This window comes from Artemia franciscana, chromosome 8 (genome assembly GCF_032884065.1).
Source record: "Artemia franciscana chromosome 8, ASM3288406v1, whole genome shotgun sequence".
NCBI lineage: Eukaryota > Metazoa > Arthropoda > Branchiopoda > Anostraca > Artemiidae > Artemia > Artemia franciscana.
In genome coordinates, this window is record NC_088870.1 from 23,026,751 (window position 1) to 23,051,347 (window position 24,597).

Genomic DNA, 24,597 nt, shown 5'->3' on the forward strand with positions numbered 1-24,597 from the left:
GACCTATGAGCAAGAGAACAGCATTGGATATAACAACTTGTGTAAACAACGCTCAAAAATAAACAAAGCCTCTAAGCATAATCTAAACAACAGGGAACTGATATTGAGAAATATCTAAATACCGGATGTTTATAAGGTAATAGTACCTTAATGAAAAGCCATGATTTCATTTTTATCGGACTAAACTCCTGTTTTACATTTTTAATCTTAAAAAATCGTTTAATTTTCCGTTTATTTCTTTCCTTCTAAATTTTTTGAAAGTGTCCCAAATTAGTAGATACTTAATCAAAGTACAACTTTATCGCAAAAATAAGACCAGAGCTTAACCTTATCAAGTAATTAGCTTATTTAAACCAAGGCTTCAAAGTCCTTTCAAAATTTTACTCTCGACTCTTCGGTTTATATTTAGCGGTTTTTGTTCTTATCACCTCACTTTTCTTTCTTAGAGACAACTTGGGTTTTGAACTAGGCCACTCAAAAATAGATTGCTGTCCCAATTATTACACTTACAATAGGTCAATCAGCGATACTGCCTCACTTCTTCATTTCTTGATAAGCAGTAATGCAATAACATTATTTGCAATATCATTGTTAGTTGTTTTTTTGCAACAAATACTGATAAAGTACGGCCATTTTCGAGAGACTAACTGAGAGACTTGTTTCTTGTTCATTCTCCCTAGCCAATCCACACAAGTTATCACCAAATTTGTGTCATCTAAACAAGCTTTTCTGTCATAACGAGAATAAGCTTTTACAAGGGCAATAAATAACTTACGTCTGTTGCGCTTAAGGACCTTCTTCTATGTGGCGAGCTAGTAGAAGCAACTGTTCTCCTGTGGAAGTGCAAATTATTAATACAAACCAAGAAAACAAGACTTTTATTGATGTCGATTTTTTATGGTATGTATTCGATGGTTTTGACGCCATTTGTTTTTTAGTATATAATTCAAGCATAAAACAAAAACTTTTGACTTGAAAATGCCAGTAAAATCACTAAAAACTTGAAAAAATACATGAAAACTCTGTAAAAAAAAATATTAACCAGGGGTGTGAGTGTGTTTGCCAAATAGAAGAATAAAAAACAGCATACCAAAAAACACTATTTATTTTTTTCTTTTTTTGTTGGTTGTTTTGCATTTGGTTTTACTTTCTTTTTTTATTTTGCTGTTTTAATTTCCTTATGTTTAAACTTTCTTCAATTATCTTCTAACGAATGTTTTTCCAGCTACTCTCCTTTTTTAACCTGACAAAACTTTATTAATCCTCCAGCAAAGCATTCATAGCTATGTTAGTTTCACTCAAAACCCCCCTCCCCCTCCACTATCCGGAAACAAATCCTGCGTGCGTGCCTGGTTTTGGTTATCTACCAGTTATTTCTACCTGGTTATTTTAACCAGTTCTTATTTAACGTAATACTTCAAACATGATTCCAGCTCCCATGGAGTTACAGATAACAGGCTTTTTAAGTTAGTATTTCTCTATTCTAAATACAAGTCTTTTATATTGAGCTATTTTAAGCAAGACACAAAACAAGAAAGTTAAAATCCACTTTTTTTCATTAAACTTTATTCCTCTCTAAGCTGGCCAATCTAAGTTCACTAGCCATTATTCGATATCTCTTTTGCTGAATTTACTTTTAATTCGTTCACCTAATTTTGCCACCTTTACTTCTTCCTTAACTAGCAAAAATGTGCTTATATTTGCAATCCTAATTAGTTATGGCCAATGAGTTCTAAATTTCCTTAAAAAAATGGCAATACAGCATAAGAATATACCAATAAAATCTTACCCAATAGCAACTTATAAGCACAGATTAATAAAAATATAGATAAAACAGCCTTTTTCCTTTAAGAAGTACACACCCTTTCGAAATACATGCAAACAGGGGGGTGGAAGATTGGATAAGAGTTTCACTAACAGGGTTGCCACTCGGAAAAAAAGGAAATCCCTATACTTTAGTGATTTTTTTGGTTGATTAGTTTATTTTCCTCCATAATCTAGTAATTTATTTGCTGATTTTTTTTTTCTTTAGGCAACATAAAAAATTCCTAGAAATAGTGATAAATCACTAGGGGTGGCAGTCCTGTTCATTGATCTCCCACCCCGGCTTACAGTCCAAATTAGGACAAAGGCCCAAAAGAAAGATTAAAAATCGTAACCTAAAAGTTAACTGCTTTTGTATGTGTCTACCCACCCCGAGAAAAAAAAAATCTCTGATACCCTTCTTTCTAAAGGTAAAAATAGTTTGATTTTGGGCAACAACTAAAAAGGCTCATTTTAAGCACTTTATTAACACATATTGGAACTCTTTTTTCAGCAAGATGTTACTTGTCCGCCTTTCTATTATTCATAACTTGGAGCCCTTTTCCCTAGGAGTACACACATAAAATAACTCCAAGATAACGTTTTTGAACCTTACAAATATTCTGATCAAACTGTCTATCTTAATGATACGTAACAGATAACGTTTGATCAGTTAGGATCATTCACTTTGTAATCCTTCAATGATTGTGAGTCAAAAGAGGTGTAACATACTTTTATTGGCAAATCTAGGAGTGGAGGAATTGAAGGGTGTCCGGGCCCAAGAGACTCACTTCGGGACTTCCATTAGACAGCAACATTCCACAGCAACAGTCTAGCCAACATTATTACACAACAACTGCAATATACTCTGATCTTAAAGTTTTGTCTTACACCGGCTATCTATGTAATTTATGGCCTTTAGATTTGGACTACATGAATCATGTCAAACCAGGAGTCAGTTTTTTTGAACTTTAAACCGTTTTGACAAAAAATTACTGTCCTGCAGTTTTGATCTAATGCCAAGTAGGGCTAGTGGGGAGCCTAAAGACACAGGATACGGTGAAGGTAAGTCAGATTGTGCTTAGATCACTTTCAGCCTTTAAATGGGCCTAGAAATTTGTCAGTGGTAAAAACAAAAACAATGGGAAAAGCATCAAAGCCACCACGTAGATGTTTGTCAAAGCATAAATAAACAAAATGAAAGTTCACACATTAGCGGAGATACTGAACAGATGTTGTAATGCTCTGAAAACACACAGTTCCTTTTTCAGAGCAACAATGAACCAAAATCCACCGGCTGTGATTTGGTTTATTGTTTGTAGCTTTTGCCTAGAAGTTATCACTCCTCCTGTTCTAAATTGATCCTGATTTTATTTATTTGTTTTGCTAAGCTAAAACGGCTACTCAAGAGAACGTAAGTGAAAAATTCTTACAGACGGGTGTTTTCGACTGGCTGTGATGAAAACAATGTAGTTCTTGTTCGTCTACTCTCTATAAACCGCCTTGTGTATCGAAGAACACGCGGCAGGGAATACTTTTCAGTCTCGTTTCCAAATTCATCAATACGTAAGATTCTTTCTTCTAATTGCTGCTTTCGGCTCAGTAGGTCGTCAGCAATCGTACGAAGCTCAACTACCTTTTCACGATTACTTTGCAAATACCTGCAAACATGGTAAAATATCTTAGGGAGAGCACAAAATCATTCATGTCGAGCTCAATTCACAGAAAGATTGTTTGTGTGCAAATATCTTTTATCTTTCAGTTAAAAAAAGCTAATTGCTGGGGATTATCAAGTTTTAAAATAGAAAAAAGTAATTGGCAATTGACTTGTACTTTCACGTTTCTTTTTCGTTTATCTATTCTCTTGCATTCAAGTTTGCATCCTTTTGCAAATGTTTTTTTTTAGTTATATTATTCATACATATTATATTATGCAGACTATTTATTCATAATTATTTGTTTTTGCTCTTTAAAAGACAAAATGTTGAAGTACATGTTCTTATTCGAAAAATGATCTATTGTTAAAATCAACCTTTCTATTATTAAAAATATACAATTAAATATAGACCTATTCTACTATTAAAAACTAAATTTCTTCATTTCTCTTCAGTTTGATTTCCGAATAAAGATCCACCAATAAGTCAATAAAGTGCAAGTCACATTTTCATCTCTAAACGTATGAAGGTGCTGGAGTACAAAAGAAAATGTCGGCTATTTACTCATCTAATAGGCTGTAGCACAACTTGTTAAACATATGGTGTCATAGAAGTTGCTTGGCTTTAAAATAATCTTTAGGAGACCTACAACAGCAACATTAGGACAGAAAACGTTCATTGGCTACAATCATAAAGACAACAAATATACAGATACTCGTAAGCCTAATTAGCATGGGAAACTCAAGCGTTCTGACACTATATAAACTTTCTGATCAAAGAGAAAACTACTGAAATTAAAAAAGATTAATGTCGATGCTTTAACTCTAAGGTAGGATTTGTCTTACAGAGATTGACGTTTCAGAACAATGTAAGCGTAATTATGGAAGTGCTGAAGATAACAGTAATAAACAGTTCTTAAAATAACAACGAGAGTACCAATATTCGCAGTTAAGAAGCTTGTTAACAAAAACCACCTGATTTATAATTTTGGACACGCAGGAATGAACTCGGGTTCAGAGAAACTAGGAAACTGAAAAATGGTAGATCTTTGGCACCCGAATATGGTGCTTAAACGAACTAAAACTGTCGACACTTTCATATTGTTAAGTCAAGCCTTTCGCATTGCGTTAGATACTTTATCTGGCCTTTCAAGTCAAGCAATTTTGCTACAAAATGGCGTCTTTTTATTTTTAAGAACCAACGCCCCACAACATTTATACTTAACTAAAAAAACTTGGGAAACAGAGCGGGTTTTATTTTACGTTAAATAACGTTTAAAAGTTCTTAATTTTATATAAAAGAATAAGAAAAATATTCGAAATTAATCCTTTAAATGGAGATATCTCCAATTTTGCACGTTCTTTCTACACCTTTTTTTTACACCGTGACAAGGTGTCATGTCCTGTTGCAGGTTGAGCTGTCCCAGAAAAGCTATGATTTCAGAGGAAAAAATTAAGCTGACCGAGTGGAGTCCGTTCTTCTTCTTCTTCATTTTTTTATAAACTGTATTTTCTTTTGCAATCCCCCACATATGTAGCAGAAACCATCAAAATTGCATCATTAAAACTGCTGCAGCGTTGACCATTTCACATTTTGCATGTCCATAAATGTTGCCGTTATAACCATTAAAGTTGTAATCGGTCTATGGGATTGTACATGAAAAGGATGTACTAATATGTAAAGGGACATCCTAATATGAAAGCTGAAGACATTTAAGTTAAGCCAGGTAACACAAATTTGTTATGTGTCAACGTAAGAGCTCTTCATAACGTTGCATTATCAAATTGAATTAAAAAAATAAAATTTATATAGCTTCAAAACTATAAGCAATCGAGCGGCAGAAAAAAACATGACGGTATATTGTGTACATCGATGGTTATAAAAGCTAGAAACATTGCAGCGTTTTATTTCTTTCTTTTTGTTGACGTATTGTTTCAATTTTAGTTTCTATTGTTTTTTTTCTACTTTTTGATCAGTTTTGTTTTGTCTTCATCAGTGTTGAAAGTGTTCTTATACCACAACAAAATGAAACAGAATAAATTGGAAAACGACTGAGTGTAATTTTATGACCGTTATATAATGGCTACAAGTTGGGAGAACTTTTACAATATCAGGAGAACTTTTACTGAGTGTAATTTTATGACCGTTTCTGATATAATGGCTACAAGTCGGGAGAATTTTACATACATTTATAAAAATTGACAAATTGCAGCTTTTTTTTTCTTAATCTTCTTTTTTAGTTACAACCTATGTGCTGGTTTTAAACCGGCACAGTGTTGTGTTGTTTGGGCATCAATGAGGCTGAATATTTTCTCGTTACAAAAATTCTATGTTTCTCAATAATGCCAATTTACAGATTAGGTAAATTGGTAATTGGTAATACCAATTGGTAAATTGGTACAGATTAGGGAAACCCAAAAGCTTCTTGATTGCTTCAACTTTACACTCATAACCATTCCGAAACATGAAGAGAGCTAAAGTCTCCTTAGCAACCATTCTCGGCGCTCAATCTAAATATAATCTTCCAAATGCAGGACTACTCAGGGTTGGATTGCTCCTCCCCCCTTCTACCCTCAATTTTTAGCCACAGGACCTCTCAAGATGTGAAAATATTGTCTCTCAAAATTTAAGGATTCAGGTCCTCTGATACAAAATTTCTGGCAATATCTACCATGCTAAATATAACAGAATTGCATGGCGATATACATTCTTCTTGATTGTAAATCATAAGAGTCAGTGGCGATTTTAGGAGGGAGGCGTCAGAGGTGGCACTTGCCCCGTGCGCAGAAATTTTAGGGGCGTAAAATTTCAAATAAATAATCTAACGGTTATAGTGGTTTGTAAAATTTGGAGATCTATTCCTATGTAGAGCTCGCAGTTGGCGGTAAGTATAAACAAATTGAATCCAAAATTTTTATTTTTTCCATATCTTCATCAACATTTTTTGAAAATAAAATTAAGTAGCAATAAAAGTAAAAATATTAAGATGATTTAGATCATATTTAATTGTTCCATGAGCTCCAAGATATGAAAAAATGATTCACACGACAAATTTCCTTAAAGGAACCTACAGGTGTGCTATAATTAACTGTGCAATATGGAGATGAAGGGGTCTTCAACAAAATAAAGGTTGACTATCAAATATTATTAGCGATTGAAGTGTTAGTAGCCAGTAACGAACATTCGTTTACCTTAGACCTCCAGAACCATAAATGGCGCATAGGACATCTACAAAACCTCGCCAGACATCACGGGGGCCATCCCGGACATCATATCCTGTTCATACTAAGGCAAATATTTTCAAAGGCTAGGACTCATTTCTCCAGTTGAACATCTAGTTTCCAACATTCACTAGCACAGAGAAGAATGGACCTCACATTGCCATTCATAAGGCAGATCTTCAAGCGCATAGAGTATTTCCTATTGCGCCAGATTGGTTTCAACTTATTAAAAGCCGATGTAGCTTGTCCAATCCTCCTCTTGATTTCATTGGCTATTTCACCTCTATAATCAATCCAAACCCTGACATACCTTAGTTCATTGACCAGTTCAATTGGTTTATCTTTGCATTCCATTGTCAGTGGAGAGTCAGATGCAGCCAACCTCTTTATCCTAGTGACATTCACTATAAACCCCACTTTTTCGGCCTTTTCATCTATGGCGTCGAGTAGTAGCTGCAGTTGCTGTTTCGCTTCTTCGAGCGAAGCCAGCGTCGACAGCGAAGTCACACATCACAGATCTGTCAGCGACAAATCTTCACTCCAGAGCCTAGAGACTGGCTTAGAATGTAGTCCATAACAGTAACAAGCAGGAATGGGAATGGGATACATCATTGTTCGACACCAGACATTATCTTGAAGAAACGCGTATCGTAATATTCTTTCCGCAAATAATATTCACAGCGACATTATCATTTTGACTAGTTTATCAGGTACTCCGTGATAATTCAAAAGTTTCCCTAAAATATTTCGATCAACAGGATCGAATGCCTTTTCAAAATCAATGAAGGGCATGTATGTTATGTTTTTGTCCAATTCACTGGACTCTTCGACCATTAGTCTAACAATGACAATAAGATTCAAGCAAGACCTACCAGGTCTAAAGCCGTGTTGCTCTTCCCTGAAGTGTGATTCTAGGGCTGTTCTTATGCGTTGTAATATGTCTGTGGCTTATATTTTACTAAGCACAGAAGTTAGTTGATGCCTCTTCAGTTGTCCCAGATTAGCATATCGCTCTTCTTCAAAGTTTGACAGTAAGCCCCTGGTCCAAAAATACTGGGACATTTTCGTTTTTCCAGTTGACCACTAAGAAAGCAGTCCAAACAGATATGCAGGCTCGAAGGGCTGTCCTCAGCATCTCTGCCATGATCTCATCGACTCCAGATGTACGCTCATTTCTCAGCTTTTTTACAACTGTCATCACTTCTTCGGTGCTAGGAGGTCAGCACTTCGTCAAGATCGACTATGGTCAGATCGAATATGGAGCAGGAGCGACTAAATGTTTTATCGTTAATGAGCATAGAACCACAAAGAATTAGAAGCAATCAACTGGGACACGATAATTAATAATTTTGTAGAGGCTAAAGTAAGAAAAGTCAAATTTAAACAAATGGAGATTTTTTTATCAAATAAAAACTTTGTTAAAATTTGGTCTAAAGTTTTGGGAGACAGAGGAGGGCGAAAGGGGCTATCAAGATTCTGCCCGCAAGAGAGGCCCAAACCACCGCTGATGAGGTAACCTGGATTTCATAAAAAAAAAAAAAATTTATCACATTTAGAGGCACTAAGGTGTTCATTCGCTGATTTTTTTTTTTTCTTCGTCTTTTTGGACTATTTTAGTTCGCCACTTGCACTTTTGAAATTGTTTCTACGCCATAATGAAACAGCTTTTCGGCATGACACAGACACAAACTTTCAAAAGTTTCAAAAATATGGTTCTAAAAATTTACTTTAAAAGATTAGACGTTTGAAAGGGAGGCTTTTTTCACTGACAATTCTATTGTCAGGTTGACAGCGGAAATGAAGCATTTCCGGCTTCACCGATAGTCTGATTAGGAGAATCTGATTTTTAGTGACAATCCTATAATTAATCTTTATTTTATTCTTGTATCGACAATCTCACTCTACCAAGCCCGATTATTAAATTGGATGTCCATAATGAGTCCAAATTTTACCAAAATTACAAAATAAATTTTAAAATGTGACCCCACAAGCAATCTCCAAGAAACATCACAAGAAAAAATAAAACTTTCATTGTTGAAACAAATAGTTTGGTTAGTCGATACATAAAGTCAATACTGTAAATTTTTATTTGGTTATTCAATTTATTTTTATTAAAGCTGAATTGGTTTCGAAATTTAAAATCACAGAGCCGTTGGAATTAGCAAAGAATAAAATTTATAAATTTTGCCGTATGTCTGTAAACATTTTCTGTATCCATAACCTTTACCCTTCCAGAATTTAAAAAGCGCCACAGATATTAATTATCATTATTTTATTTTGATTTCTTTCTTTCTTTTTTTACTTCACATATGTTGTTTCTTTATAATTCTATGATTACAGTATATCGATGCTTTGTTGAAATATATTTGTGATTTCATGTATGTATTTTATATACTCCTTGATTTTGAGAGGAATAAATAAAATGATCTTAAATTGAAAAGACTTAGCTTTATATATCGAAAATTTTATAACATATTTTTTTTATTGACTAATATGAATATTGATCTATGGATTAACAGATGCAACCTGGATTGAGAAAACTTGGTTTTTGAAAAGTACTTCAAAAGAAAACTTCAGTTGCACTAACAAAAACAACATCTAAACATACCTATCCATAAATATTCTCCTTGGGAATAGCACTCTATCATGAATTTTCTCAGGTCGTTTGCTAACACTGTTGAAAAGAAACCTTTTCAATTCGAAAGTAAGAACTGGCGGTAAATCTTGAAACCACCTCTCTCGAATCAGCCCTAAAGATCTTAATGTACGATAGCTTTGACTAGAATTAGGTTTGGAAGGAGAGTTTTGATTGGCCTCAACCATTGGACTGGATTCTACAGATTCCTTTGTGAAAGCTTCGATCCCTTGATGTAAATCTGACATTCCGCTGACTTGTATGATACACTGACTATACTGCTCTGTTCGTCCGTCAATACGATCTGTAAAGTTTGAAAAATTTAAAGCAAATGAACAAAATATAGCACAGAATGAAAGATATATAGTTAATGGAAATACATGGGTAAAATAAAAACATAAACAACATTTTATTGATTAAAAAACGGATACATGATACGTTGAAACGAAAAGTTTTTCCATGAAAATTAAAAAGAGTGAATTTGAAACAAACCATGCAATTCAGATTACACATATGATACGTCAAAGGTTAAACGAGCAAAAATTACTATGAATAAAGAAATAAAACCCAAAACAAACTTGACGACACCCAAAAACAAACAATGAAGCCAGAACATAAAACAAACGAAAATAATCACTGAGAAGTGTGGTTTGGCCACCCCTAAACCACCTACTCACCTTCCAAAGGCTAGAATGTCCACTGCGTTTTAGCGGAAAAAAATTCCAACACTTTTCACATTTGTTAGATAAGGATGGTCTCGCCCCCCACCCCTTCTCCCAAAGTCCAGAATGTCATCTGTGCTTTACTGAAAAAACAACAAAATTATAGAGTATTTCACTCGTTCAAAATTAAGTACAGCTTAAATGTCCAGAAATCTTTTTTTTCTGTTTTTTTTTTTTTTTTTTTTTTTTTTGTAGGAGTATATTTGTTACAACCAATTTAACTTTTTCAGTTTCAAATGCACTTCATCTCCATAAATAGCTCCTTCCTTCTAATCCATTCTTTTAAATTTTCCATTGATGCTATTGTTCTAATTTTGTTGAAGCAACTACTAGCCTTTGGGAGGCATGAGGAGCGGCAACTGAGCACTTATTTTTGATGAAAATTTCTTGACACAATACTTTACTTACACTAGTTGAGTTTTACTATTTTAGAAACACACCTATTTTAGTCAGTCTTATTCCTGTTAGATCCATGTCTTTCAAATTTATAGAAAAATTGATTGCCTAAACAAGAATGTATAGGGAAAACTGTATATTAGGCCGCTACAAACCTCTTTCAACATTCCACATTTTTAATTAGCAAACTAATAGACAAACAAAAATATTCAAAAAGAACCATCAGGGAGCTACGCTTAAAATGAAGGCTATTATATAAAAATTCATATTCACCAACGACGCAAAAAAAAACAACACAAGAACAGGTGGAAAAAACATAATCTCGAAACACGGCAACTTAGAATAGAATAGGGACATAGGGAAAAGTAGGCTGCCTCAACCGGACATATTCACAACATACCATACAAAAACACTTTAGCATAAGATGATACAGTCAGCAATGGAAAATAATTTGTTTTGTTGAATTTTGTCTTTTTAAGAGAGCGACAAATGATTTTTTGAATTTATAGAGTTTAAGCTTATCTGCTACAAAAAAGATTTGAAATCGCACTGAAAATCTAGCTCTTTCACAACTGACTGCGGAAGTCTATATGTTTCAATAATTTATTTATTTATTTCTTGTAATTTATTAATTTATTGTTATTCTATTATGTTAAAATACTATTTTTATCTTTATATGCAAGACGATGTTAATGACATTTGCTACTATAGTGTTGTACAAAAAATTGTAAAAAATTTTCGTAAAAAATTGATTCTATTTTGAAAACTTTTTTTTTATAAAAGGCACCAGATGTAGCAACTTCCTTTCAAACGAGCCATTAAACAGCTCTCTATAATTTTCCAGTGCCCCGCTACCTACAAAAACGTAAACAGAGATGTCGTTGATGCAGAATATCGTGATTGGAACCACTTTTCTTGTTTTTCAAGCCAACAAATTTTTCTCGTTTTTCAAGCCAATGGACAGTTAGTTTCTTATATACGGGTATTGGACAAGGCGGTTCTAATAGTATACTTCTTTTTTTGATCTGACTCTAGATTTAGGAGTTACAGGTTAGTGTATTTTTTAGTGTGGGACGAGATCATCTCTTACTTGGGACCTGAACGTCTCTTACTAGGTTGCTAGTTACCGCTGCAACCCGGATAGTCTTTTTCATGGAAAAAAACATTTTATATCCTTTTATTTTTTTTTATTAGACACCATAGTTTTTACTTTGAAGATTATTTGGTGTTCGTTTTAAGTTCTGATGTTGTTTCTTAGTTTGAGTTGAAAAACTTGATTTTAAATGTTTTCACTTTTTTGACTTAAGAAACAAAGAAGTATTAAGACTATAAAGAACAAATATCAGAATATGTATATTAAACTGGCAATACGCGGTTATTTGTTGTTTTTTTTTTGTAAAGTGCAAATCATGTTCTGGTCTTGAGAAGACACGGGGGTTGTCAGCCCTACTCCTTTTAATTTTTGCTCATTTTGAGTTATTTCTGCTCGTTTTGGATTTCATTTATTTATTAATGGTGAGTTGTAGTAGTTTACGCTTGGAAGACAAAAAAATAAACTCATTGAATTAGGCATCACTTTCGTCCGTAAAAAATTAAACAATAAAAATTTGTTGGTTCCCAAAGCCAACTATCCTTTCAAGGGAAAGCTAAACCTTCTTAAACGTTTTGGTGCCAAATGTCTTCAGCTTAAATTTCATGATTTTTCACCTTCACTATTTTCTTCTTCTTTTTTTTTATTTTGCACCCACTACTGCCGAAAATTACCGTAGTTTAAGTCTGTCTTTTCAACAAAAATGGATTTGTTTTTTTTCCAAGTGTTTAGGATACTTATGGTGGGTAAATTCCTCTTTTTCCCTTTCCTTAGCGCTTTTCAAGGAAAAAAAACTCAAATAAAATTCTCAGATTGGGAAAACCTTATTTTCCATGGAGGGGGAGGGGTATTTTCTGCGGAGGAGGAGGGTATTTTTGCGGGGGGGGGGGGTATTTTCTAAAGGGGGTAAACGCCAGCCACCTGAAAATATATACAATTAAGCCCAGGCTCTATATTATCTCCAAGACAATTCAGGTTAACAGACACAACTACCTTTCCAACTAAAGATTCAACTTTATCCTGGTAAGCCGGTATCAATGTTTAATCCCAAATAACTCTATCAACATATTTTAGATGAATAGGAGCAGAATTAGATGCAGAAACAGAAATTTAGATCACAGAAAACGTTGTCAGAAACTGAATTGGCAAACGATCACTTATTGGGAAATCCGGGATAGCTTTTACCATAAAGGTGGGCCGAAATTTAAAGGAACGTGATCAATATTATTCGTTCTCCTATTCCAAGAAGACTAGGTAATATCCAGTGACTTACAGAAAATATTAAAAATTTGGCAAAGACGAAAATAAAATTGTACTAGGCTCATTTACATTATCAATTTCACAGTATAAATCACCAACAATAAAAATGCCTACATTCGAATCTAATGGGGCAATAAAATTATTAAGTCCATGGCAAGCAAACATAAATGCTTCAAAAGGCAAATCATCGTGATAGTCTGAAGGCAAACAGCAACTGACTAAAACACAAGAAAAAATATTGCCAGCAAGAAAAGATTCATCAGCGCAAAATAAAATAGCACTAAACTTTTTAGGAACAAATGTAACAACAGCACCCGCTGTGCGGCCTCTAGTAGGCCTTGCAGAACCGTAAATACAAATCTCCAAGAATTTATCTTTTTGACCAAAAGGAGAAGGAGGACATTTTTTAATAAAACTTTGGTTTCTTCAATAATTTAGTCAGTAACAGACTAGTTGGACAGCAAAGCGAACTGCGTGTCCTGAACGTTCATATAACATATATTACAAGTAAAAACACAGAGCCATGGGAGTAAACAAAAATAAGAAGAAAAAAAACAATTCAGATTGTCAGAGTTTTTGATTCACAAGGAACTCCTCATTTCTCTTCTCCCACAACTGTATTAAGTGGCGTGCCCCAGGGCACTATTCTTGGACCAACACTTTTCAACTTCTATGTCAACGATCTACCCACCCTTCTTTCAAAGCTTATTACCCTTTATGCTGATGACTCAAAACTAGTTGGAAAAGCGACAACTCCCTCTGACCAGCAATCAATTCAAACAGATCTTGACAGTCTAGGAAGATGGGAAAACATGTGGCTCCTTGCTTTTAATAATGTTGACAAATGCCATGTCATCCATTTTGGCAGACAAAACAAGGATAATAAGTATTTCCTTCAAGACAACTTCCTTTCTACTGTTTCCGATGAAAGAGATGTTGGGGTTACTGTTGATCACCAATTAAAGTTTAACAGCCATGCTAAGTCTGCTTCCCCTTCTGCAAATAAATCCCTCGGTATCATAAAAGAACCATCTCCAGCCGACACCCAAGAGTTTTTATGAAGTTATATAAGGCGCATGTACGACCACGTCTGGAGGTCAGAATGTCATGGGCAGCCCCTTTTCTAAAAAAAAGATAAGAAGTTGCTTGAGGATGTCCAGTGTCGTGCCACTAAGATGATTAGCAGCATGAATAAATTTCTATACGAAGAAAGACTACGTTGTTTGAAGCTGCCGACACTGACATACCGATGAAAAAGGGGTGATATGATTTTAACCAAAAAATCCTTTCTAAAAACACCCTTTCCGGTCTCTTTGCACAGCCCTTGCATTCTGGTACTAGAGAACATTCCATGAAGCTCCCCATACAGCATTCCACGAGTAGACCTAGAAGTCATTTCTTCAGCCAAACAGTCATCAATCTGTGGAATCAACTGTCTGAGGAAACAGTTTCTGCAACTTCAATCGACATGTTCAAGTCCCACCTTGATAAGGAATGGCTCTGCCAGGAGTTTATTTACAATTGGGAAGCTACAGAGTTCTCCACAAGAGTCTAGATCAACCACCACAACCATCACCAAACGAATGTTTTTTATCACTGGAGCATCACAAGGATGGAAATTCCTTATATCGCTCCAAGCTGCGATTTAAGGTAATAAGCAAACGAACATTTTACCAAGGTAAACAAACTTACAAAAGCCCAGCCAAGAATACCCTAAAATTTTAAAAGTACTTAACGCTTAAACTGAGGAATCTTCCCAATCGCCTAATAGTACCATAACTTCCCCATACATAAACAGGTTAATTAATCCTTCAATGTTTTATACTCATAAAAAGATGAAATACGATTTTATTCACACTACCTCACATTGGGGATGAATATGCCTTCTTCTTGTCCTAACATTTTCAATATTTCTGTTCATTCCCCGAGAGAAGATGGTTGGAGGAACATTTACGCCCAATGAAGCTCAGATTCTGTTTACCTCACCGTAATGGGGAATTTTTTTCTGGAATACTATCTTTCGAGGAGATTTTTTTTTTTTTTTTACATGGGAATAAGATCGACCAAATGGCAATTCTAACCCCTTTCACATTCAAAAAAAAGACAGGAAATTCAAATCCTTTCAAAGAGAGAAAATTCATTACTTTTAGAGGAAACAATTTCTTTCACGTGGGAATAGGAGAGTACTTTCAAGAAAGTGATAGAGCTATATTCAAAAAATAGGAGAAAAATACATTATCTCATAATCTTTTATGAGAAAAATTATATTCATATGGGAAAAGAAAATTCCTCGGAATTTAGTGGGAGCTGGCCTAAGCGCATTGCAAAAAGAGAAAGAGAGAGAGAGAGAGAGAGAGAGAGAGAGAGAGAGAGAGAGAGAGAGAGAGAGAGAGAGAGAGAGAGAGAGAGAGAGAAGAGAAAGAGAGAGAGAGAAAGAGATATATATATATATAGATATATATATATATATATATATATATATATATATATATATATATATATATATATATATATATATATATATATATATATTATATATATATATATATATATATATATATATATATATATATATATATATATATTATATATATATATATATATATATATATATATATATATATATCATTTATTTAGGAGATATGTCTTCCATGTAAGAATACTTTAAACATCAAATTTAACGTCAAAAATACTTTTAACGTCAAAAATATTACCTCCACGCTCAGAAACATCACTATTGTCTAAATACTTGCTGAAAAATATATTGTCAATACTACTTACTACCATTCACAGTTTCAACGGCTAACTGGCCGTAGAACAAACCAATCAGTGGATTTTGAATACAAGAAGAATTTTCGCCCTTTCTTTCTATTTCCATTTCCAGCTCCATTTGCCCTTTTTCTTTTCCTTCTTCTTCAAGAAGCTTTTTATTCCATAGGCTAAAAGCCTCTTCCAACCACTGAAGTAACTGAAAGAAAATACTCATAATTTAATTCGAAAATACTAACAGTGACGGGTCAAAACCATTGACATATTAAACATATATGGAGGGTCAAATGGACAGAGATTTATGACGACTCAATTTTGTATTTCTGACGCAAAAGAAATTCGGCGATCAACACTAACTAAGCTTTAGTGATTGCTAAAACCTATTTAAGCGATTATCTACGTCTATTCTGTATGCAGACACAACTGGACCTCAAACGCGATTCACTTGGGCATTAGCGATGCCAAATTTTCAAGCCGATACAATTGCTTGAGCACTTGTAAAAATGTAGCATTTCTGATCTTCCGAACGATTTCTGGCACGCTCAGTTTTGTTTATAAAATTACTACTTGTTGGAGAGGATAAAGGGAGTTCATAACGTTCCTACCGCTAGATTTATGACAAGGTCTTCTGCTGGTCAAGTACTGAATTATTTTGGGAGTTTTTGGCAGCAGATACATCACTTGAGGGAAAGAAAGTTACACAGCCAGTCGAATCTGCCGAGTCATCAACATTGATGGGGATTAAAGAGTGGTAGATTGTACTTACTAGGTGGTAACAATAGGATATAATTTTGATCCTCGATAATTCAAACTGGGTGGATGGGAACTATACAGCCTATTGATGGTTTTTAAAAACTTGGTCCATTGCACCGGGCCGTAGATTTTCCAGGCCGCGGAAAAATTAAAAAACATCAAAAAAGACTTTTACTTTATTTTTTATATTTTTATACGTCAGTTAGGCACAAGTAATAGTCGCAAAGTGTGTGTTTATAACCTTTCAAGTGACTTACTGCTCGCTCCTTTTTCCTTTTTTTTGCATTTACTATTCTTTGAAAAACTTCTTTTTCGAATTTTGTTTCTTTAAATAAAATAAAAATTTTAAATATAAAATGATTATGCGTTTAAGTTTCAAAAGATTTAAACTAAATTTGTTACATTAAGCTCTAAACAACTCAAACAGATTTCTAACTGAACAACTTAATTTATGTCGAAAATAGGTTTACCATCCCCTTCCACTATTGCAAAAGCATAAGAAAAAGCAAATCATTGTCAGTCTCTCTTTACTCAGTTCATATGCCAAAAATTAATAATAAACGTTCAACTATTTAAAAAGTTTTGGGCCTTATCACCGTACTCAGCTACAATTACACTTATTTAACTAGAATAACTTCATATTTGGCAATTGGATTCCCTAATCTAAAAACACAGGGCTTTCAAAATCGTAAAAATATCATAAACGCACTTCACTTCTAAATAAAATATTGGCAAATCCACTTACTAAATTATTACGTAGGTCTAAAATTACATGAATATGAAAATTAATGGATGGACATAGCCCTAAGCCTTGAGAAAGGGGGACAATACAAGATCTTAATTGAGAGTGTCAGATATATAGCCTTGATGGTGACGGCCTGTTTTGCTTATGATTGTCCTGCTCTACTTAACCATCTACAAATATTTTTCTAGTCTTGCTCAGCACAGTCACTTGTTCCTGATAGTTTCCTTTGTGGTCGTGTAACGTCTATTCAAAAGCGAGGCAAGGACCCCACGTCATGTGTAAATTATCGTCCCATTACAGTATCGTGTTTTTTAAGTAAGTTGATTGAACATTTATTACTACCAGAAATTGAGTCGAATTGTGATTTTACGCCTTTTCAGTTTGGTTTTCGGAAAAGTTTTGGTTGCTCCCATGCACATCATGTTTTGAGCCAACTCATGAAAGATGCCGTAAAAACTAAAATGTCTTTATACTGTCTTACTGTTGACATTTCTGGGGCTTAAAATATTGTGCACTCTCAAGCTCTATTTTCCCTTGCGTCTTCAGGTGTTAATCCTTCTCTACTATGTTTATTATCTTCTTGATATTCAAAGTCTAAAATTCAAGTTACCTGGAATGGCCAAATATCTGACTCGGTAAAAATTAATAAGGGAGTTCGGCAAGGTGCCGTGTTGTCTCCTAGTATATTTAAATGTGTGATTGCATCGTGCCTGCGTCCCCTTAAAAGTTCTGTTTTTTACGGTAATATTGGTTTGTCTTCTGTTGCATATGCAGACGACGTTCTTCTTGTTGCCCGGACTCGCCGTGGATTGCTTTCCAATTTTACTATTTTAACCAATGAACTATCTAAGATTGGACTGTCAGTTAATGCGTCTAAATGCGAGTTTATTTGTTTTAATAGCCCTTATGCGGTCGCTCCATTCGTTGCTGGGACTGCAGTTCTGCCATGTTCTTCTTTAGTTAGTTGGCTTGGTCTGTGTTTCGGCCCAACACTTTCCACTACCTGTTCATCCCTAGTGAATCAAGCCGTGAAAAACCTACGCGTCGCTTACGGAAAAATATCCCCAAACAAAAGCCGTTACAACCGCAACGGTTTGTGCATGATTTATAACGCTTATTGCGCCCCTGTGCTTTTGTTTTATCAGGCATGGCTCATCTGTTTCGCAAGAAAGATCGCCTACGTGCGGATTATTTCAGATATTGCAAATTCCTCCTCCGGCTTCCTAGATGGCACCGAAATAAAAATAAAAAATTGCTCGATTTGGTTTAATAGATGTGCCTTCTCGGATTCGGTCTTCCAGTGATGATTTATGTAAAAAGACTATCAACTTTATTCACGTTTATGACCCTCTCCAGCCTTTTTTCCATATTGATACTGGCTAATTAGTCCATGTTGTCTTTTGTTAGTTTTAATTTTTTTTTCTTCGCTGTTTATCGTTTTTGTTTATTTATAATACTCGTACTTTGTGTTTTTTATATTTTACGGGTAATAAAGTTCATTCATTCATATATACCCCATTTGCTTCCAAAACATGCACGTAAGTGTAACAAAATGTGTGTACATGCATTAAACTCTTGCGAACAATGTATTTCAACGCTTATTGCGCCCCTGTGCTTTTGATACAAAGTGTATTTCTCTCTAGTAACCCAACCACTTTTTACGGTTCATTCTTGATTATTTAAAATTATTCAATTTAATTTTTTATGTGGTTGCAGAGAATACAAAAAACCTGCCACTAATTACTTGATATCCGTCAATTACAAATAAAATGAAATAGTCAATCTTCTAGCCCTTTACTTTCAGAGAGAGCGGTGGTGCATTCGTTCATAAATATAAATAGTCTGTAAAAAGGGAACCATAATTTAAGATGTTTTTTTTTTTCGTTTATTTTTTAGGAATATATTTGGAGTATGCACAACCAATGGGTGCTCAGGTGATTTCTCCTCGTATTAGGGAAACAATAGTTTTAACAGAAAACATCAGTTTTCAAATATCAAAGCGTTGTGATAAAAAGCTGAGCTTAAATTCAAAGACTGAGGGCTAGACGGGGGCGACAGCGCTTCTCTTATTTAGAAAACAAATACTTCATTTTGAAAAACAAATGCACCTGTACCCCCACCCCCCTCCATTTCAAGAAGCAAACACAAAAAACATAAAAAGTCAAGCAAGAATAATCGTTTAATAAAGAAAGACTCCTCACTGATCTTCCAAACAGTATATGTTTATGACTTACCAAATGGGTAGTTTCTGAAACATCATGTTGACTAAAAGTATCTCCAAGACCACTTCTAAGAATAGAGATACATTCGGATGGATCTAAATATTTTCTTCTGCCGCGTAGCATGAGAGCAAATAGTCTTCTTAAATTTGTAACCAATGAAACATTTCGTAGTTCCTAAATATTAAGCAAAGTTAACAAAATCCATTGAGTAATTATATGAGAAGAAAAAGAAATTTGTTTCATGTTTTTCCCATGATTAGTCAACTCTTCAAGACTCTAGAAAAAACACATTCGAAACTAAAGAGAGTAGGATCTTCAGCAAATAATTATAGCTTTTATAGGAATTAAAAAACAATATAAGCGCATATTCCAAAATTCATAATAACTTATTAGAGTCACTTTACTGGCACAAGCTGTCGTACTCACGAATAAATTTTCACTAAATGGCGCTCATACTTGTAAAAGACAAATAAATACATAAATAAAACATCTCAATAGCACTCATTAAACACTGACATATAACAAGGCAGAAATGAACTGGAGAAGCATTTTGTGCTTAAGATATGGGAAGCATCGGCCAAATTTATAGATCAAACTAAGTTGAAACTCGTGAAGTAGTGGCAGTAGTAAGGCATATAATGCCAATTACTCAGGTTCGTCACTTAAAAACTCTGGGTTATTAATTGGGTGTCCTATACAGGACAAGAATATTCTAAAATTAGTCTGATGATTGTGAGGTAAGCTATTTCCAGTTGTGATACTCAAAAACCCAACCGACGCATTAAGATACGAATACACAGTACACAATTTACCTTTTTAATAATTCTCTTAGCATAAAAACAAAAAGAGCAGTCACGCTGAATGTTACATCCAGAATTACAGACAAAGATCCACATGAGTATGGTGAACGAGGACAAACAAAATCTGTCTTCGGAAGATTAAAGTGAAGGATTTTGGCCTTTCTTTCGTTGATTTGAAGCATGGCACCAGTAAATGGGGAACTGACTGGGAGCTATTTCAACGAGATATTCCAGAAGAACTGACAAACCGTCTACGTACTTGAGTCTCTCTTCAAACTTATAAAGGATGAAGTTTATCACTGCTAAAAATAGCGACAGCGCAAGTTTACCGTCCTATGGGGTGCCAGATAGAAGCTCAGCCCATTTTCTGTTATTGACTTCTCAAAAAAAAGCTATTGATACACTGGTATCGGTTTAGCAAAATATTATTCACTAAAACGAGAATGTGTTCGTGTGCACACTTAGTCTGCAAATTCACGGCTTCTATGTAATGATCAAAGGCCTTTCAGAAGTCGGTTAGGAGAAGATAGACAAACACTATTTTACCTGTGTCACGAGTACATAATACATATATATTTGTAACCTAAAAAAGGTTCAGAATTACTAAAACAGGTCTTCTAAAGACTTAGATACATTTGCTCCAAGAACCACTGATTAATAAGGGAGGAGATCGGATTGGCGAGGAAAATTTTGAATTCACTCAACAGCTTTAAAAAAAAGCTCACCCGAGTCAGGCGCAGTATCTTTTCAAATTTGAAACTCTTTGTAGACTGCAGACACAGAAATTTCCACTAGATCTACATCATCACTTGCCTCAGCAACGTGAAACTTAATTTTTGCATTGTCGATTAATGGAAAAGTGGCATGCTACATATATCGGCAGAAAGAGAGTTTACCTCCGAGGCTGATATCTAGGTACCATAAGGATTCTATATAAGTTACTATTCTTAAGAATAGGGAGAAGTTCTAAAAGATATTAAAGTTTATTAAAAAGATATCAAAGTTTATCTCTATTCCACATGCACATCTTACAAATCTGTCTTTCTACTCCGGTGCATTTCCTGATATACTTAAAGTAGCTAAATTTATCAAACTGCATAAGAATGGAAACGTTATATCTAACTATAGGGCTATTTCTATCCTTCCTTTTTTTTTCGAAGATCCTGAAAAAAGTTATGGATAAGAGGCTTTCTTCTTTCCTATTTAGCACCAAAATTGTTTTATATATGGTCTTAAGTTTAGTTTTCTCGTTTTTAGGCCATGTTGAATTTTACCTTTATTCCACTTTTTGTTTTGCTTAGAACGGCATTGAATATATGGTTGAGACATTTGTATAGGTTGCATATAATATTTTATTCACTGTCTTCAGAAATTTCCTCGTTAACTTCCTATACTTCATATGAAAGTAGAAATGTAGACCAACATAGTTGCTTTATTCAAGTTACTTTTTTCGAAACACTTTGCACGTGAAATTTTCTCTTTTTGTGCACTATATCCAATGTAATAATGCTGAAATAGGCCCGTGACCAACGTCTTATACAAAATTATAGAAGAAATATCAGGTAATAGCAAAAAGAAGAAATATTTCCCTTTAAAAACACAAGCTAGTCCATTAGAATGGCGACCACCTATAAGTTCGTAAGACTCAGGAACACAATATGATACTAACCTAGTTGTAGATTAACTATAAGATAATCCTGGAAATATACCAGATCGTAAGAATCAAACAACTCCCGGATAACGGAATTTTTATCTTTGATTTAATGATTTTAGTTATTTATCTTCATCTTTGATTTAAAGAGTATTTATTACTGTAATTAGTACATTTGGATCGTAGATACATGGTGCTTCCTTCGTAGAAAAGTGAGGCCTTCCACATTGAGCAAATTTTGGGATATCATCCAGGCAAGAGTTCTGAAGATGTTCTGATGAAGAATAGTAATTACGCATAGTTTAAACTCTGCCAATGAGAAAGTATTTGAACCATCTTACACTCTATTACCCATTAAAGCTGAGAAATCACGAATTTTTCCATGAGAAGATAAGCCGAAGTTATCTTATTTGATGTCAGCAAAGAAGATGCTTGGCTTATTCCATTCGCAGCAGTCCCTTTATTAATTGTTTTACCTCTGCATAAAAAAAAAGAAAAGCAACCTAAATAATGACGGTGAAATGTTTTTTTAGATGGCAAAATCCAAGAAATATCTAAAAGATAATTACTTGCATAGGAAATGGCACTACTTTACCCTAGATTCCAAATCCTTGCTTTCTATTTTGTGCGGTGTAAATTCCAAAACCAATCTACGAAATTCAGGAATATAGAACAGGGACTGGATAACAGCAGAAAACCAGCAAGTGTTGCCAACATTTTTCAGTCCAACAGGCCAGTTGTCCCTTCGAATTTTTTCCCTTGGGTTTTCAGCCTCTCGAAAAGCAACAGTTCGTCTTGAGATTGTGCCATCAGACATACTTGCTGCAACAGCCCTAAAATTATAATATAATTAATAAGGAAGATAAACCTCTACTAAAACAAATTTCATTACGTAAACCCTGATAAAAATGCTTCCATCAGGCAAATAAATGAACGAGAATTCATCAATATAGTGACATGCACTAATTTTTCGTAGTGATCTTTAGAACCGATCTTAGGGGAAACGGGTTCTTCTATCTTCCTCTATGTGCAGGTACATCACCTGTAAGCTAAATTCCTTAAAACTGGTACCAAAATGACGAAAAATAGAGTAGTTCTTTGCGGATTTAGCTACAGCTTTAGCAGGCGGATTAGGTGTTTCATTCAACGTTAAATCAGCAGTTGCAGCATTCAGGAAACATGGCAACGTTAACAATTAAGGGGAAATATCAGAGCATATTCCGGTATTAAGAGACCCAATGATTAAAAAGGTCGAAGAGTAATTTCATATTATGAAAGTAGAGAAAAAACTGAACAATCTCCTGGTTTATGAACATCTTTGTTTTCCTGAAACTGCAACTGCTTTACTAGTCAAGTTGCTGAAACCTGCATAAAACAAACAACGACCAAATACCAGTTTTTCTCTCGTTTCAACAATCTATCCTTCTTATTGCAGATATAAAGCAATGTTATGGCCAAGGAGGAAACCTCTAGAAAACTTGTTTAAATGCACAATATTTTGTTTTCTCGCCAGATTTTATATCCTTCTAGGTAATCATGATACCCACACAAAAGTCTACCCAGAGAAAAGTAGACACAAGTCTACCCACACAAAAGGGAATCCCCTCTTAAGAAACAAAGGCCCATCAACTTATTTAAAATGCAGGTATTTTAGGTCTAAAGCGCCCTTTATGGCAGCTTATAATACCCTTCCTCACAGTCGACTGCACTCAAAAATATCCGCTATTGGCATTTCGCTTATTTGCTACAGATGGCAAACCATTATACTCTGACGAGGCTGAAGTAATGAGCGGAGTACCACAGGGAACTGTACTGGGTCCAACTCTCTTTCTGATTTACATCAATGACATATCTGACCATATTGACAATGGCATGCACCTGTTCGCTGATGATGCCAAACTCTTTGGTATTGCATGCCCTCAGAGTATCCAGCGCGACATAGATGAGCTAAAAGTTTGGACCCATGACTGGCTTCTCCAATTTAATGCAGGAAAGTCATGTGTATTACACCTCGGACCTAATAACCCAATGGCAAACTACACGATCTACAACCCCACCACAAAAGTAAGAGAGCAACTAAAGAACAGAACAGAAGAAAGGGATCTAGGCGTCATTATTGATGATAAACTTAAATTTCACAGCTATGTCCAGCATGTTGTTTCCCGTGCAAGCTCCAGTCCTGGACTACTAAAACGAACCATCAACAGCAGACAGGCATCTATATTTATGAAATTATACAACGCTCTCGTCAGACCCCATCTCGATTTTGGCATGTGTCTTGCTGGTTGTTCTTACCAACAGGATGTGAGGCTCATCGAAAACGTACAGAGACGAGCAACAAAATGCATAAAAAGTCTAGCATCAACCTCATATGAGGACCGCCTCAAGTACCTCAAATTACCCACTCTGGTTTACCGACGCTTGCGCAGTGATATGATGCTTACTTACAAGCTACAGAACGAAAAGTCAGCAATCTCAGTACCAGCCAGCACAACACAAGAGGACACTCCAAGAAGCTACTAAAGTCAAGCTCCCGATCTAAAACTCGCCAAACATTCTTTTCAAGAAGAGTAATAAATCATTGGAATAAACTGAAAGATTCAATTGTCAGTGCTCCCTCCATCCAGTCCTTCAAAAACCAACTTGACAAAGAGTGGGAGAAGAAACAGTAGAGGTTCAACTGGCAGTCCTCAACTCAAGAGCACTACAGGTCTGGAAGACCAAAGCTGTCAGATGGATTAAGGTAATATTCTCATCTCTCTGGTAAAATATTTTAAAATATGGTGCATATGAATGGAAGTTGGTAGTTAACCTAACCAGCATCTGTGACAAAAATAGTTGTGCTATCAAGAGAGGCACGTTGTTTCTTTTGGAA

At 34.9% G+C, this 24,597-nt stretch overlaps 2 protein-coding genes across 2 annotated transcripts in view; both read right to left on the reverse strand.

Moving 5' to 3' along the window:
- The window catches only part of LOC136030153 (small ribosomal subunit protein mS39-like), a 136,211-nt gene that overhangs the window by 23,726 nt on the left and 87,888 nt on the right, over positions 1-24,597 (reverse strand). The window lies entirely within an intron of this gene.
- LOC136030152 (ubiquitin carboxyl-terminal hydrolase 25-like) overlaps positions 776-24,597 on the reverse strand; it is a gene marked incomplete at its 3' end in the record, with an annotated part of 39,168 nt that continues 15,346 nt past the window's right edge. Inside the window, 6 exon segments of the mRNA XM_065708858.1 lie at positions 776-833; positions 3,237-3,464; positions 9,288-9,618; positions 15,564-15,750; positions 19,284-19,445; positions 22,318-22,555. Coding sequence (XP_065564930.1) covers positions 776-833; positions 3,237-3,464; positions 9,288-9,618; positions 15,564-15,750; positions 19,284-19,445; positions 22,318-22,555 — 1,204 coding nt within the window.